This window comes from Lycorma delicatula, chromosome 1, assembly GCF_047948215.1.
Source record: "Lycorma delicatula isolate Av1 chromosome 1, ASM4794821v1, whole genome shotgun sequence".
Classification (NCBI taxonomy): Eukaryota; Metazoa; Arthropoda; class Insecta; order Hemiptera; family Fulgoridae; genus Lycorma; species Lycorma delicatula.
Window position 1 is genome coordinate 277,466,753 of NC_134455.1, and position 14,972 is coordinate 277,481,724.

At 35.0% G+C, this 14,972-nt stretch overlaps 1 protein-coding gene across 1 annotated transcript; it reads right to left on the reverse strand.

Annotated features, from left to right (window-relative positions):
* Positions 1–9,918: 9,918 nt before the first annotated feature.
* LOC142317836 (uncharacterized) lies at positions 9,919–10,410 on the reverse strand. The gene has a single exon (XM_075354385.1). It carries the CDS (start codon positions 10,408–10,410, stop codon positions 9,919–9,921), a length of 492 nt encoding a protein of 163 aa, XP_075210500.1.
* Between the last annotated feature and the right edge of the window lie 4,562 nt (positions 10,411–14,972).

Sequence of the window (14,972 nt, forward strand, 5' to 3'; positions counted from 1 at the left end):
TTGAAATAAACACAAATCTGCAAGCGTTCACTACAGATCATTATCTGCAACATATCCTTGCCCGAATTTTGACTGAAAGGAGGATGGCATAGCACGAATAATTGCTAGCTTCCCCCAACCATACTACTGGTTGGTGGCTTCAATGCACATAATTCTCTTTGGGGGTTGGATCGAATAGATCCCCGTCGAAGAGAATTAGAAAAGTTGCTACTGAATTCTGATTTCATTATCATGAATGATGGTTCAAGAACTATTATTTTCAATGTCAGAGATGGATCGAAACTCAAGGAGCGACCCGTTCCGTGGAGGAATGATGAAACAAGAGAAGCTATTAAAAGAAAGAAAAAATGCAAATAACGGTTTTAAGAAACGTGCAACATTAGAAAACCTAATTTTCTTTAAAAAATACTGGGCGTATGAAAAAAGACTTTAATGGATGCTAAAAAACAATCCTGGCAGCAGTACGTATCATCAATTAACAGAAATACGACTGCATCAGAGGTTTGGAAGAAAGGAAGGACTATTTGAGGGCGTACAAACTTATTTACATTATTTGCCTTCTATATAAAGATGAAGTTATAGATATTCCAAACGAAATTGCAGAGTTACTAGCCAATCATTTCGAAGAAGTAAGCTAAACGGCTAATTGCGATGAATATTTCAGACCACAAAAAAAAGACTTGAGAATTCATATAATTTCCCATTCAAAGTGGAAGAACTTGTGAAAGCGTTTGCGAAAGCCAGCAACACAGCTGTTTGTCCGTATGAAATTCATTATGTCATGATCAGGCAGCTGAATACCACTGCAAAAAGTAGGTTTTTAGATCTAAACAATCAGATACGGCGGGATGGAACGAACCCGGAGAAATGGAAAAAAGCACACATTGTTCCAGTTCCAAAGAAAGATAAAATTCTAACACATCCCTACCTATTTGACGTGCGCTATGAGAAAAAAATTTGGAAAAATTATAAATGATCGACTCGGTTGGATTTTAGAAAAGAAAGCAATGAATAATCAGCAGAAAAATGATCATCGATAACCATCGCATACTACAAAAGGACAATGTGAGATATTTTAGGTCTACTACTAGATAAATCCCTAACATGGGGATTACATACACAGGACTAGATTGTTAGATGCAAAAATGCCCTAAACATTACAAAATGTTTATGTAACCTCAATTGAGGCTCAAGGATAAAATTATTACTGAGGTCTTAAAAAAGATTAGTTCAATCGAAAGTATTGTATATTCATCCGTTAGAAAGTCGCAATTACGAAACTTAGACGTAATACATAACAGGGGAATAAGATATGCCACAGGTGCATTCCGTATAAGTCCAGCGACTAGTCTAATGTCGGAAGCCGTAATAATCCCACCATATTATAAAATAGAGATCTTATTGCTAAGATATGCGGCAAATATATGGATTTTTTCTACCCACATAAATATTAAAACTTTCAACAATCCTCCTTTGGTTGCATTAAATAAACATCGTACTACTTATTCCAGACCAGCTGGAAGAAGGTACCATGGATTGTCAAGAAAGTATAAAATTGCTTTGCCAGGGACATAAGCATCTTCTACAAGAGAGATACCGCCATAGCTTTTACCAGCCATGGATTACTTTAAAAGACTGGATTTCTCTCGTGGAAGAATAAAAGAAAAGCCAGCAGTAATCATCCAACAGGAATTTTTATCAACCCTCAGTAATTACAAAGATACATTAAAATTTATACTGACGGTTGTAAAACCAAACATGGTGTTGGATGCTCCATATATGTTATGGAGCTCCATATATGGATGCTTTTCTGGAAATTATCAGATATGGCCAGTGATTATACGGCAAACTTATTGGCATACAGCAAGCTCTTCGCTACTTGGAATACTACTGCGAAGAGAGAGTGCTAAAATGTCCCGATAATCTAAGTGAACTTACTGCAATTCTGAACAAGAACATTAAGCACGTCATTATCGCAAACATCCTGTCCATTTTGTACGTTTTAAATCAACGAGGACAGCGATGTGTATTTGTATGGACTCTAGGGCATGCTGGTATTGCAGTGAATGAAAGTGCAGACGAAGCTGCCAGAAAGGCGACAGTCTATGGTAACCTGAATATAACTCTTGTGTTAGTGGCAGATGTTAAAATTTTCTAAACAACACAATAATAAACCGGTGGAGTAGTGATGGGAGAAGATTTTATACCAAACTAAACAGAGTTTAGTTTGGTATTTGGTAACTTCTCCATATAAATAGAAAAGCGACGTGAAAATTAAAAAATAACATTCTACGAGTCGGAGCATGGAATGTTAGAAGTCTAAAATAGGTTGATAGGTAAGAAAATTTAAAGAGGGAAATGGATAGAATAAATGTAGATGGAGTAGGAATTAGCGAGGTTCGGTGGTAAGAGGGAAACCGACTTTTGGTCAGGTGTTTTTAGAATAATTAACTCGGCTTCAAATAATGGGCAGGCAGGAGTAGGTTTCGTAATGAACAAAAAGATAGGGAAGAGAGTAAAGTATTTCAAAATGCATAGCGATAGAATCATTGTTATAAGGATAAAATCGAAACCTAAACCGACAACGATTCTTCTTCTTATTGAACATTTTTTTTAGGTGTGACATATATATGACATATACATATATGATTCTTAAAATAATTGATCTTAAAAGTGTATATATATATATATATGTGTGTACTGGGTATTTGATTCCCAAGGCGATTTTCTTCAAACTACGCGCAACACTAAAAAATTAATTAAATAAAATTTACTTGCTCTGGATGGAAGGAAATACCTCAAGATGACATGGTCACACCTAAAAAAAATGTTTTTCAGTAAGAGAATTAGCGGACAGAGTAGCAATTCATGGAGAAATGTAAGGACACGGAAATTTCATTCACACGCTTCAATTTGGCTCTGGTTCTGCAGGTCAAGAGGGTAGGAGTAAAAACACTCCATGAAAAATGAGTTAAGATCAATTTTGAAGTAGTGAGTAAAGGCGTACTGTTGATTGAGTCTGGCGCGATTGTAAGACGGACTTATCTGTCAACGTGTAGCATTACTGCAGGATCAGGGTAGTGTTCGACTTGACGTCACCGGCATTCCAGTGTAGACAGTGGGAGAATGCAGGAGGTTGGTGATTTACTATAGACAATTTGAGAAAGGAGTGAAGTATTAAACTCATTCATTAATTGTTAGGGTAGTTTTATTTGGGAAAATCAAAGATATGTGCAGAAAATAGAATTAAAAGAACTTTAGACTATACATTTTACTTTCTTGTACGAAGTAAAGGAAGTAAAGTGATCGCGAAAAATTCCGGTTTTCAGATTTCAACGGAAATATCCATTTTGATCATCCCTGAATCCATTTGACTAGCTTGAGCGTGACGTCTGTACTTACGTATGTGTGTACATATGTACGTATGTGTTTCGCATTACTCAAAAACGATTAGCCGCAGGATGTTGAAATTTTTTATTTAGGACTGTTGTAACATCTAGTTGTGCTACTCACTTTTTGATTGCAATCGAATGAACCAGAAGTGTCCAAAAAATATCCAAAATAAATTCGATTTTGGTCTTTCTCTTAACGGCAGTAATGAGCCTTCATTGGGAGATTTTCAACAGTTTATCATAAGCGTTACTTATTTTCATTGGTTCCAGAGTTATTGTCAAATAAAATTAATTATTGAAGTATTTGGAACTTATGGGAAGGCATATCTGTTCGAATCAGACTTCATCTCCTCTTTTTTAATTTTTTTTTTAAATTAAAATATATTGATGTTTTAATAATTATTAACATTTTGTAAACATATTTTTTCGATGAAGAATAATTCAACAAAAAAAAAAAAAAAAAAATATATATATATATATATATATATATATATATATGAAAAAATATCAGAAGTTTTTCTTGAAATAAAATTTTATATACTTTTCATTTTACAAAAATGTGTAGATGTAATTAAATATGCGAAAAAGGAAGTCATGTGTTGTCCACTTCAGATTTTTTATTGTTATTCATTTTTATTATGATTGATTTGTCTTATTCTATTAATATTCTTACATTAATAAGTTGTAATTATACAAAAGTTTATTGTTAATATCTCTCCCAGCTTCCGTGGCGTGAGTGGTTGCGTCTCGGCCTTTCACCCGGAGGTCCTGTGTTCAAATCCCGGTCAGGCATGGCATTTTTCAGACACGCTACAAAACACTCATCTCATCCTCTGCGGAAAGAATTGCTTGACTGGGGATACGGAGGTTAAAAAAAAAAAAAATTGTTAATATCTCAGAATCCTGATCGAGCTGCGAACACGGGACAGTATAATAAACTGGTCATGTTCAAACGTAATATATGTAATTTTAATTTGTATGTATCAATTCTAATTTTCTATATTTGACTTTAATTTCACAATGTTATTTTACCCTAAGGTTTGATAGACTAATAGTTAAAAAATATATAAAAATTAAATAAGAATGATATCACAAGAACGTGGTTTTAAATGTCATTTCTGTTAACCACCACGTTCTGAAACGTGATGCAGATGTTCTTCATACGTAACTTTAGAGAGGAATTAAAGATAGAACACATTCAATAATCAACGATTTTATCTGTACACTTCGTAAAGCAAACTACAGAAGAAATTTGAAAAATTGAATGCGTTTACATAAAAATAAAATTTATATTTACATTTTCAATAACTTTGAGTCAAAACTGTACTAGTGATGCAGTAGATCTTTATTAATAACTAAAGAAACAGCTTTTATTTTTATGAATTAGCTTTAAATTCACACGTAATAAAGTGATAAGCAGTAAAAAAAATCTTTAGGATTGAAAAAGCATGGTTGCTGCTCTAAATAAACGGGTACTAATTAAATAAGTATGCCAATTTAATAAGATAATTAATTAAGTACCAATTAAATAAGTTTAGATTATTTATTTATTTTTAAATAGGAAATGAATGATTTATCTTTAAAAGAAAACAAATTGCATCATTTAAATTTTAATAGATTATATTTAATTCAAACTCATTGACTATTCATAAAATTTCTGCTCATCAAATAATATCCGTGATGTACGAATGAATAATTTACGTTTTTATTATTAGCCAACTGTAAATAAATAATCCCCTATGTGGATTACACACCAAGAATTGTTTGATTCCGTTTTGCAATTCTCATAATCCAAGAACCCTGCGAACTCTTTTTTTTAATCCTGATAGTTTTTACATTACTTTAATTGTTCAATTGCATTTAAAATGTTTATTTACAATCTGAAACCTTTTGAATTTATTATTATTGTTAGGTCTGATTCGTAGGCGTAAAAATAGTTATATATTGCTGAAAACTTTTCAGTTAGTGGTGATTAAATATAATTTTAATCCATAAAACAATATTCTTTAGATTTAGTATCAGTATATTGTTTTCGATTCAACAATGGAAATTATCTTATTGTAACATTTTCTATTTCTTTCATTTATGCTAAGTTTTATGTTTTTTTTTGTTTTTTTTTTTTTTTTAAACTAAATACGTTTTTTTTGTGAACAAAAATTGTCGTAAATAAAAATTGTAGGATATTTTCATTTTGAAAATAATTAGTACTTATCTCCTTTATCAACTGAAATTAGATAAAACATATTTTTATGAAAAATACTCTCCTATCAGAATGAGATGATTCAATTACACTGCAGTCATTTCAGGAAAACATCTTGTCATCAGTCAATACTATTTACTCTCTCTTGCTAAAAAAATTTCAAACTCTCTGTATATAGAATGGCTCGGACATAACGCATTAACTTCTCTTTTCATACTTTAAATTAAATTCTGCAAGAATCTTCGCTATTTGTAAGCTACATAGACGTTACTGTAAATATTATCTAAAAGGTTATCACAGTAAAATATATTTTATTAAATGTATTGCTCATGAATTCAATAAATTTTTCTCATTATAGGAAGAAATGAGAAACTAAATTCAAATTAATTGCTTTTGAGACGATACAATTTAGAAAAAAAAATTATGCTAAAATTTAAACACAGATATGATTTCAGTCTAATTGTGAACAAGCAGTATTTTTCAACAAAATTTAAAGGTTTATGGTTTGCTAGATGCGACTGTCGGTGAAAAAATTTCCTTCGAGTCAAATCCCTTGACTATAGTATCATAAATTGTGGATTGTTTTGCAGCAATGTTGCGTGTTTCTCTTAAACCAACAATTTAGTTTTTTCCAGTGCTCTTAGTAGCATGTTTTCTGAATGAAAAATAAGGTATTTTAAAAACTTCCAACAATAAATTTTTCCGTTTTTTAGAAAATTCTGAATTTATATCAATTTTTCTCAAATAATTACTATCTACTGTGATTTTTTGCCTACCAATAGCAGGCGAATAAATTATTTTATCGATGTGCCCTAATTTTATTTATCGTCGCACTAAGAAAATGAGGAAATATTATAACGCAATATACATATACGTACGCAATATTACATATTACCTACGCAATATATGATAAACATAGGGATGATAATTGAATGACAATAACAAGCTATTATTTATGCAGTTGTTCCTAAGAAACCTTACTGATGAATTCATTTTTACACTTATTCTCTGCAAGATACCGGGGGTTCGTAAATTATTATTGCAAACATCTTTTATGCTAGTATTCTTTTCCCTTCTGTTAAGAACTCCTGAACAGATTGGGTCTCATTCTGCTCTAATTTCTCCTCTGCTCTAAATTAAAATAAAATAAAATTGATCTTATCTAATACTTTTTTTTGTAATGACTACTCAACTCTCCTTCCCGTAGTACAATGCTCAGTATCTCACTTTAAATAACTTTCACTGGAAAACGGTAAATATTCTTTCATTGAATTCTGTTGGAGAAATAAATTAATCATGTTTTATCTCATTTAAAGTGAAGCAGTTAAGTTACCATAATAGAAATAATTTAATAGTAATTTGAATATTCAAAAGCCTCTGTTGAATTAACTAACAGAAGTAGCAGACCTAATACAGTTACATTTGATAAGTTATATCTAATGAACCAAACAAGAAAGAAGTAGAGAAACTAGTTCATTATACAACAAATAATATCTATCCATGTTATTTGCAAAGATTTCTTGGTTAGCATGTCGTCTTCATTAGTCTAATGAACTGATTGCTTTAATTTACTTAAATGAAATCACTTGTTTTGCTTATCAAAGTATCTGAATTGCTATCAAAAATCTGATAATTCATATTTTTATTTCGTACCCCAAAATCTGGAAAATAACATTATCTTTCTTATCAGAACTGTAACTAATATCATATTTAATCTTATGATAATAAGAGCAGTGTAATACTTACTAAATGTTAATATAATACTTCATTAAATAAAATATAATATTACGTAATATACGTTTAATGTTTAATATTAGTACAATGTCGAAGAAATGTAATTTGAAATCAATCAATGATTTTTTTTTATTACACAACTTATTGTTATTATCTATAAATAACAATATCATATTGATGATTGATAAATGCTAAGTAGATAACCCGCCTACGCTTCCAAATGAGACTGCCATAACATACAGAAAAATTTTAACTTTCATAAATTTTTATTTCTTCACCTGGTTACTGGTTTAAATAAAATTCATAAACGAAACGTCTTTTTTATTAACAAAAACTTATTTTTGTTTACTTTTAACCGATATGTGTATTTTTCCCATACTGGTTCTAAATAAGTAATTTATTTCAGCTGGAAATTTATACACAGCCAATTATTACTAAAAAATTTTGGCGGCTAACACACGAACTACAAAATGCAAATAAAACCCCTGCGTTTATCTGTTACCAATATTCTGCCAAACATTATAAATTTGTTAAACCAGTTACAATAAATGAATTCCACACAGTACATATTTTTTCCCAAACAGAGTATCAAGTGCCCTGCACTTTTTTTTTTTTTTTTTTATCCCATCCCCTAGGACCAGACCCGCCACAGAAGCACACTCGATCCTAGGGGTGCCATTGCCTCTAACCTTCCGGGCGACCATGCCGAAGCCGGCTATGCCGTCCCCGGCATGGGGTACCACCCGGTCACCCGGGACTTCTCAATTGCCTGCCTCAAATCAGGGGTCCCCCAAAGAGGCTCCCTAACCGGGTCTCGGTCTTTATTTGCCTGCTTCAAATCAGAGATACACCACACGAGACCTCCGATGAGTAGTCTTTTAGTAGGGTGAGTAGTCTTTACACTACTCACCCTAGGCGTTCCCGCTCACTCATCGGAAGTGCGACACCTCAGCATGTCACTCCTCATGAACGGGGCTACCCAGCCACACCCTACACTACCCCACTAGGTAATATTTTCTTCCTCTTCAACTTCCTCCACCGGCTTCCTCTTCTGTACAGCATCGAACACATGAGGCTGAAAAGATCTTTTATTATCGAGCCAGGTTCCAAGGTACTTTGCTTTGGGTACCAGTACAATCTCTACATCGCCTACTAATAAAGTTATTGGAGCCAACCTCCGCCTCCCTGCCATAACCACAAGTTGAGTCTTCTCTAAGGCCAAATGAAGACCTCTCTCCTCCAACCAGGCATGTACCATCCGCATCGATTCATTGCCCTTCCTCACCAATTCATTATCCGTTTTAGCCGATATAACCAGAGACAAATCATCGGCAAAACCGGTCGGGTACACGCCCTCTGGATAATCCAAGCGGACCACCCCATCATAGGCTACATTCCACAATGATGCCCACAAAACTGAACCCTGGGGTACTCCGGCCTGAATCTGAACCCCCTCAGCACAGCCCACCACCACTCGTCCTCTTAAATAATCTTGAATAAGACGTCGCAAGTATGTGTTGACTCCTCTTCTCTTAGGTTCACTCAAGATCCACCGGAATGTTAGTGAATTAAACGCATCACTTAAGTCCAACAACACCACCGCCGGGATAAACCTAGTTCTCCACGTCCCAGACGCATCTTCATCAACGATATTCATGATTCTATTTACCGATGCCGTAGTTTTATATCCCTTCCTAAATCCAAATTGGTTCGGGCTAAAACCCTCCCCTCGCTCAATCTCTTCTAAAAGCCTCATGACAATCATCCGCTCAGCAAGCTTCCCCATACAGCTGAGGAGGAACAGTGGTTTATAACCACTCGGGTCATGCACTTTCGTTCCTGCCTTCTTCAACAATGCAACTTTTGCAATCTTCCAATCTCGCGAAACAACACCATCCAATAAAATATTATTGAACGCCGACAATATTTGTATCGGGAACTTCATTCCCGTCACCGCCACAACCTCATCCGGAATAACATCCAAGCCGGGACTTTTCCTCTTACTCGTTTCATTACAGCACAAAACAATTCCTCTTGTGTAAAACGAGGAATTTCCACAGCCCCTATTTCCTCTACCTCTTCCTCTTCCTCTTGCCTCCTCGGAAACAATTTCATCAAACACCTCTGCATCACATCTCTTGATAACACTGGTAGCCTCCGTCCAAACTTTCCACTAACAATGCGAAAGGAATCTCCCCACACATCTTTATCTAATTGATCACATAGAGCTCTCCACTTTTTTCTCTTGCTATTCATTGTCTCACCTTCATACCGCCTTCTATTAACTCAAGTACTCTCTGCACTTCCTCAATCTCCTCATCCCTTCCCCTTCGGTTAGCATGCTGTAATCTTCTACGAGCCCGTATGCACTCCAGTCTGGCCACAGCTACCTGGGGAGACCACCAATAGACACCTTGTCTATAGGGCTTTTTCGTCTGCAAAGTATCCTCACAGGCCTTCGCCACTACCTTCGTAAGGAAATCCGGAGTAATCTCTTCCATTTGTCTAATTCTTTCATTTATAAGACCGATTACTTTCACCATTCCCCGCTTACTTATAACTCTCCTAGCAGACTTCACCTCACCTCAGCGATCACGAGGCACCAACTTCAAAATATATCGCCTCGTGGTCGCTAAGTGTCTCTTCTTCCTTCAAGACCAACCAACACCTAGCCATCCTCGCAAGTCCCGGTGAAACAAAGAACACTCCATTTACCCGGACTAGGGTTAGTAACTCACCATCATTGAGACAAATGAGTCCCAAAACCGCCATCAACTCTTCTAAAAAGAGACCCCGTCTATCTGTAACACCAGCACCCCACGCAACATTCTTGGCATTGAAGTCACCACATATAACTACATCCTTACACACAGCATTTCTCAGCCTACTCAATTCGTCCAGAGTTTCTTCAAAGACGCCAAGCTCAACATTTGGGGACATATATACACTGCAAACTAGAATGTCTTCAATCTCTAGCCACGCGTGCCCCAAACCAGTACCATGTCTTATAACTGGAATATTACTATTGAAACTACATACAGCCGTACTGCAAGTAGCATCATGCAGCCAACTCTCATCCTGCATCTTCCTAACATTAGGCTCCGACACAATCACTAGATCCTCTTCTCTTCAAAATTTCCTTTATGGCATCTTGAGATGCTAAACTCTTGTTCATGTTTACTTGTAGTAATCTAACCATTTTTCTTGGCACATTGTACACCTCCGATTCTGTGTCCAACTTCACCACACATCAAACACGCAGGCTTCTTCTTACACTCCCTGGCCTTATGTCCAGCATCCCCACAATTGAAACATAACCCTGACCTATCAGGATCGACACATCTGGCAGCTATATGCCCTCCCTCATGGCAACGAGAGCATCTCACCTCATAATCACTCATTGTCAACCGGCATAACACCCATCCAATCTGAATTCTACCTTTACGCACCAGCCTTTCCATCTCCATCTGCGGTAACACGACAGTTGCATTCCTCGTATCACCGTATGCCATTCTAAGGGACAATCTGCAGGTCCACGTCCTTATTCTCCATTCCGGTCCTCACAGCCGACAATATATCTCTCTTAGTAACGTCTAGCTCAAGATCCTTAATGACCATAGACGCTAGTTTACCTCTCATTTCTCTCGTAACGTTCACCCCAGCCAATGTCTCTTTCACCACTTGTTGCGCCACGTTAACCTTGTCCACCGGCCCTCTTACTCTTATATGCAAGGCCCCACCACCTCCCTTTTTAATTGACAACACTTCACCCAATTCTTCCTTACTAACCTCCTTCTTAACCTTTTTCAACAAGTCCGAATAAGAAGTACCCTCCTCCTTTAAAACTATTATACTAGAACCCTCACCTATGATCTTCTGCTCACCCTTGAGATCCATCACTCGTGACTTATCCTCCTCTATAAAAAACACCTTCTTCTGATTTCGTATCCTGGCCATATATTCCAAAATCTTTTTACAAAGCCAACCAGTATTGTTACTTATAGCCCCGTAAACAACATTTAATTTAAGCTCAGTGATCTTCTTTATCGCCCGATATCGGTCTTCAGCCACCAATCTTTTACCCACAGATGTATCTACGACAATTGTATAGCAGGCCCCCAACATTTCTTCTTCAAGCTCACCAAACACCTCCATGTGGGCCTTTTCCACCACTACTTGTTCTCGCTTCAATTTGCCACTTCTTAACAGTCTTCTCAACGACATAGTACGCTCTAAAATCCTCCTCCCATACTCCGTTTTGGAGTCTTTGGCAAGATCAAATACAACAATAATGTCCTCATTCGACACACTAAAAATCGATTCTTTTCTCTCCTCGCACTTCTCAAAAACGTGGTAGGCCATCTCTTAATCACTAAATCAGGAATTTCCTCTTCTAGTACTCCCTCCTCCACCTGGCCAAGCAGCTTTCTACTCCCAATCTGCGTAGTCTGGGTTGTCGCGTCCACTCCACCACAACTTATAGAACCTCCACACGAGGAGCCCGATTCCCTCAACTCAATTCTCCTTTTCATTAGGCCAGTAAGACAGAGAGAGAACTCCTTAATCTCCAATTTCGTGTTGGCATTCACAGCCACTAATTTTGCCTAACAGCTGTTCACATGAACACGCCTCACCAGATGCTACCTCTTCATCATCAGTCTCCTCCCTACGACTCTTCATCAGTTTATCCAACGACCCAGTTCTCTTAGGCGACTTAATTAATACTCTAGCTGCCCCCGGCTTCATCACAACAAAGGGTCCTCCTTCTTCCTCGCTAATAGGCGACCTAGGCAGGCTCTTTCTCGGTCTGAAGCCCTGTTCCTCTTCCATGCTCTCAGCACTACCAAAAACAGAAAAACGTCCGTAACTCTCCACAAAAAATTATTTAAACATTTTTTTAAAATTCCGACTTCAAAAACGTGTTTAGAACTCAATTCCACATAAATTGAGTACCCACACGTCACCTTTGAGATGGGTGGTCATGATGTGAGGGGGTCAGAGGGGGTCCGAAAATATATTCACCCAAATCCGAGATCGGATTTGGGGGGGCGGAGTGGTGTATTGAGGGTCCTGGGGGGTCAGAATTCGACAAGATACTGAAGGATTTGTGTATAGATAAAAGGATTCAGAAGATCAATTTTTCCTGCACTTTGTATGCCGATTTAACAAACGGAGCAAAAACAACTTTAAACAAATAGTAGAATAAATCTAAACAAATATATAAATGATAGCTTGATAAACTAAGCTACAGCAGTCTATCTTATCAAGAGATAACAACAACTGAAATTAATTAAATTAATTCCAGTATCGAAAGTTTATCAATTTGAGGTATAATTAACAATACTATCCACAATCACAATTGACAGTTACAATTGTCTATGCCATCCTAGAGATAAGCTACACCCGAATTGAAAACAACTCAAGGTACACCACTACTAACTCACACTAACCACTGCGACCAGCAGTGGTTAGTGTGGTTAGTGTGTGATTACACACTAACCACTGCTGGTCGCAGTGGTTAGTGTGATTACACTAAAAACGTATATTGTGGTTGAAAACGTATATTACACAATATACGTTTTTAGTGGTTGTTCCCTTTTCTAGAATATTTAAACTATACCGGTAACTTACTCCATAAATCCTAAAAATCTGTGGCAAAGATTTTTTCCAATGCTTGGGCATATAATGTTACTTCACGTACATCTAGTATGCCTCTTATCAAAATCTCTTTTTGAGTAGAAAAAAAAACAAAAATATATTTTTTATCTTAATAATATTAAACAGCAGATTTTTAATTATCACTTCTACCTCTTACTCAGATAGTAAATAATTGATTCTTCCATATTCAGGATTACTAAATGTTAATCACCAACTAGAGTCCATATGAAACATGTATGCGTATTAAGAGGTCTACCGTTTCGAAATTATGTCGCATGTTGAAGGATAATCAATATGTGAATATAAAAACTACCAAACTAGCGTTTTATTTATACCTATCGACAATGATATTTATGTATTTATTATCCAACAAAAAACAGGCTTAAATACAATTTCAGTATTTTATTACTGGATTAATATTACTAACTTAATGATATTGACATGTATTTTGGTTGGTTTATAGGCAATTGTTAAATTTTCTTTTTCCTGTTGTAAATTTATATTTATATTAAATTTATATTTAGTTACAGTAAGGAAACTTATGTAAAACACTATTACCAGTCATTCATATTGAAATTTTTATTTCTAGATTTGACCATGTTATTTGCCGATAGACCGTATTTATAATCAAGTAAATAGTTAACACATTTAGGGTTTACAATTATTGTATAGCAAACTGATAAATTTTTATTATAGATATTATACTTCTGTTGTTTTTGATAAATAGACTGGAATCATAGTAATACTTTATAAAAGAATCTTGCCATACTTTAAGCCTACACGAATACTTTATGTTAAAAGAGAAAGCATAACGAAAATAAAAAAGTAGAGAAAGACAAGCGTTCATAGTGTATTTATTTATATAAAAATTTATTATACGCAAATATGTAGATGAATTATTATTATCTAAAATAATTTAATCTATAAATTAATCGCCGTGTATAAAATAATGTAAGCCTTGCTAAAGAGAATGTACGACGTGTAGAATTATTATATTGTGAGTTCTCGTCAGCTTACTTTCAAATGCATTATTTATTTCGAAGTTCAAAAAAGTTGCACTGTTAAGCAAGTCATAACTGATGGTTTTATTAGAGACTTATATTGCCTGTAATTTATTTTTCATAAAAGTAATTTCTAAAAAGGAAGTAATGCGATTGGTATGGTCTTTCATTCCCTGAAAGGCGCTGTTTGTTATTTTCACTGAAATGCATAGTAACATGCCGCGCCCAGTAAATAAATTACTACAACTGAATTGTGCCTTTCTGAAAGTTATTTTTAACAAATGTTAAATCGTACTACGAGTAAAAAAACCAACGTAAAAAACAAGAAATGCATTAGACAAAATGAGAAGGAACTGTGGACGGTACACGAATAGATCTCCGCTTCCGGTCTGAAATAATATACTATCAAAGAATTGCCGAAAGCAAGACAATCATTCACCTTACAAACCACGCGTTGCTATCGTATTTTTATATATATTATATCCCGGATATTCAATGACAGCCTTAGTTGCTTCAAATGGAAACTGTCACATTGCATTTCTTTGTTAGGATACCGAGATTGAAAATTAAACATATAGAAAGATTAAGCAAAAAATAAGAGGATTAGATTTTAACAAAAAATTTAAGTAATTCAAACTATTCTCATTTTAGTTCGTCAAGAAAAATTATGAAGAAAAAACTGTTCAGAAATACTTTCAAAAAAAAAACTAATAATAAATACGGGTAGTACTATCTTATTTAAAACGGGAAGTAAGATATTTCATTAAAAATCGTAAACATTTTTTCGTATTACACAGTTAATTTACAAATATTTTTTTTTGTCATTAACTACGAACTGCATAAAAACGTTTTTTCTTAAATCTTAAACAAAACATCTATTTCAAATTTCCAAAGAAAAGCTTTTACATATTTAACCGTACTTTTCCAACAACATTTAATGTTGTGTCATTGAAACTTTCCTAGTTATTTACTTAACTACAGTTATTT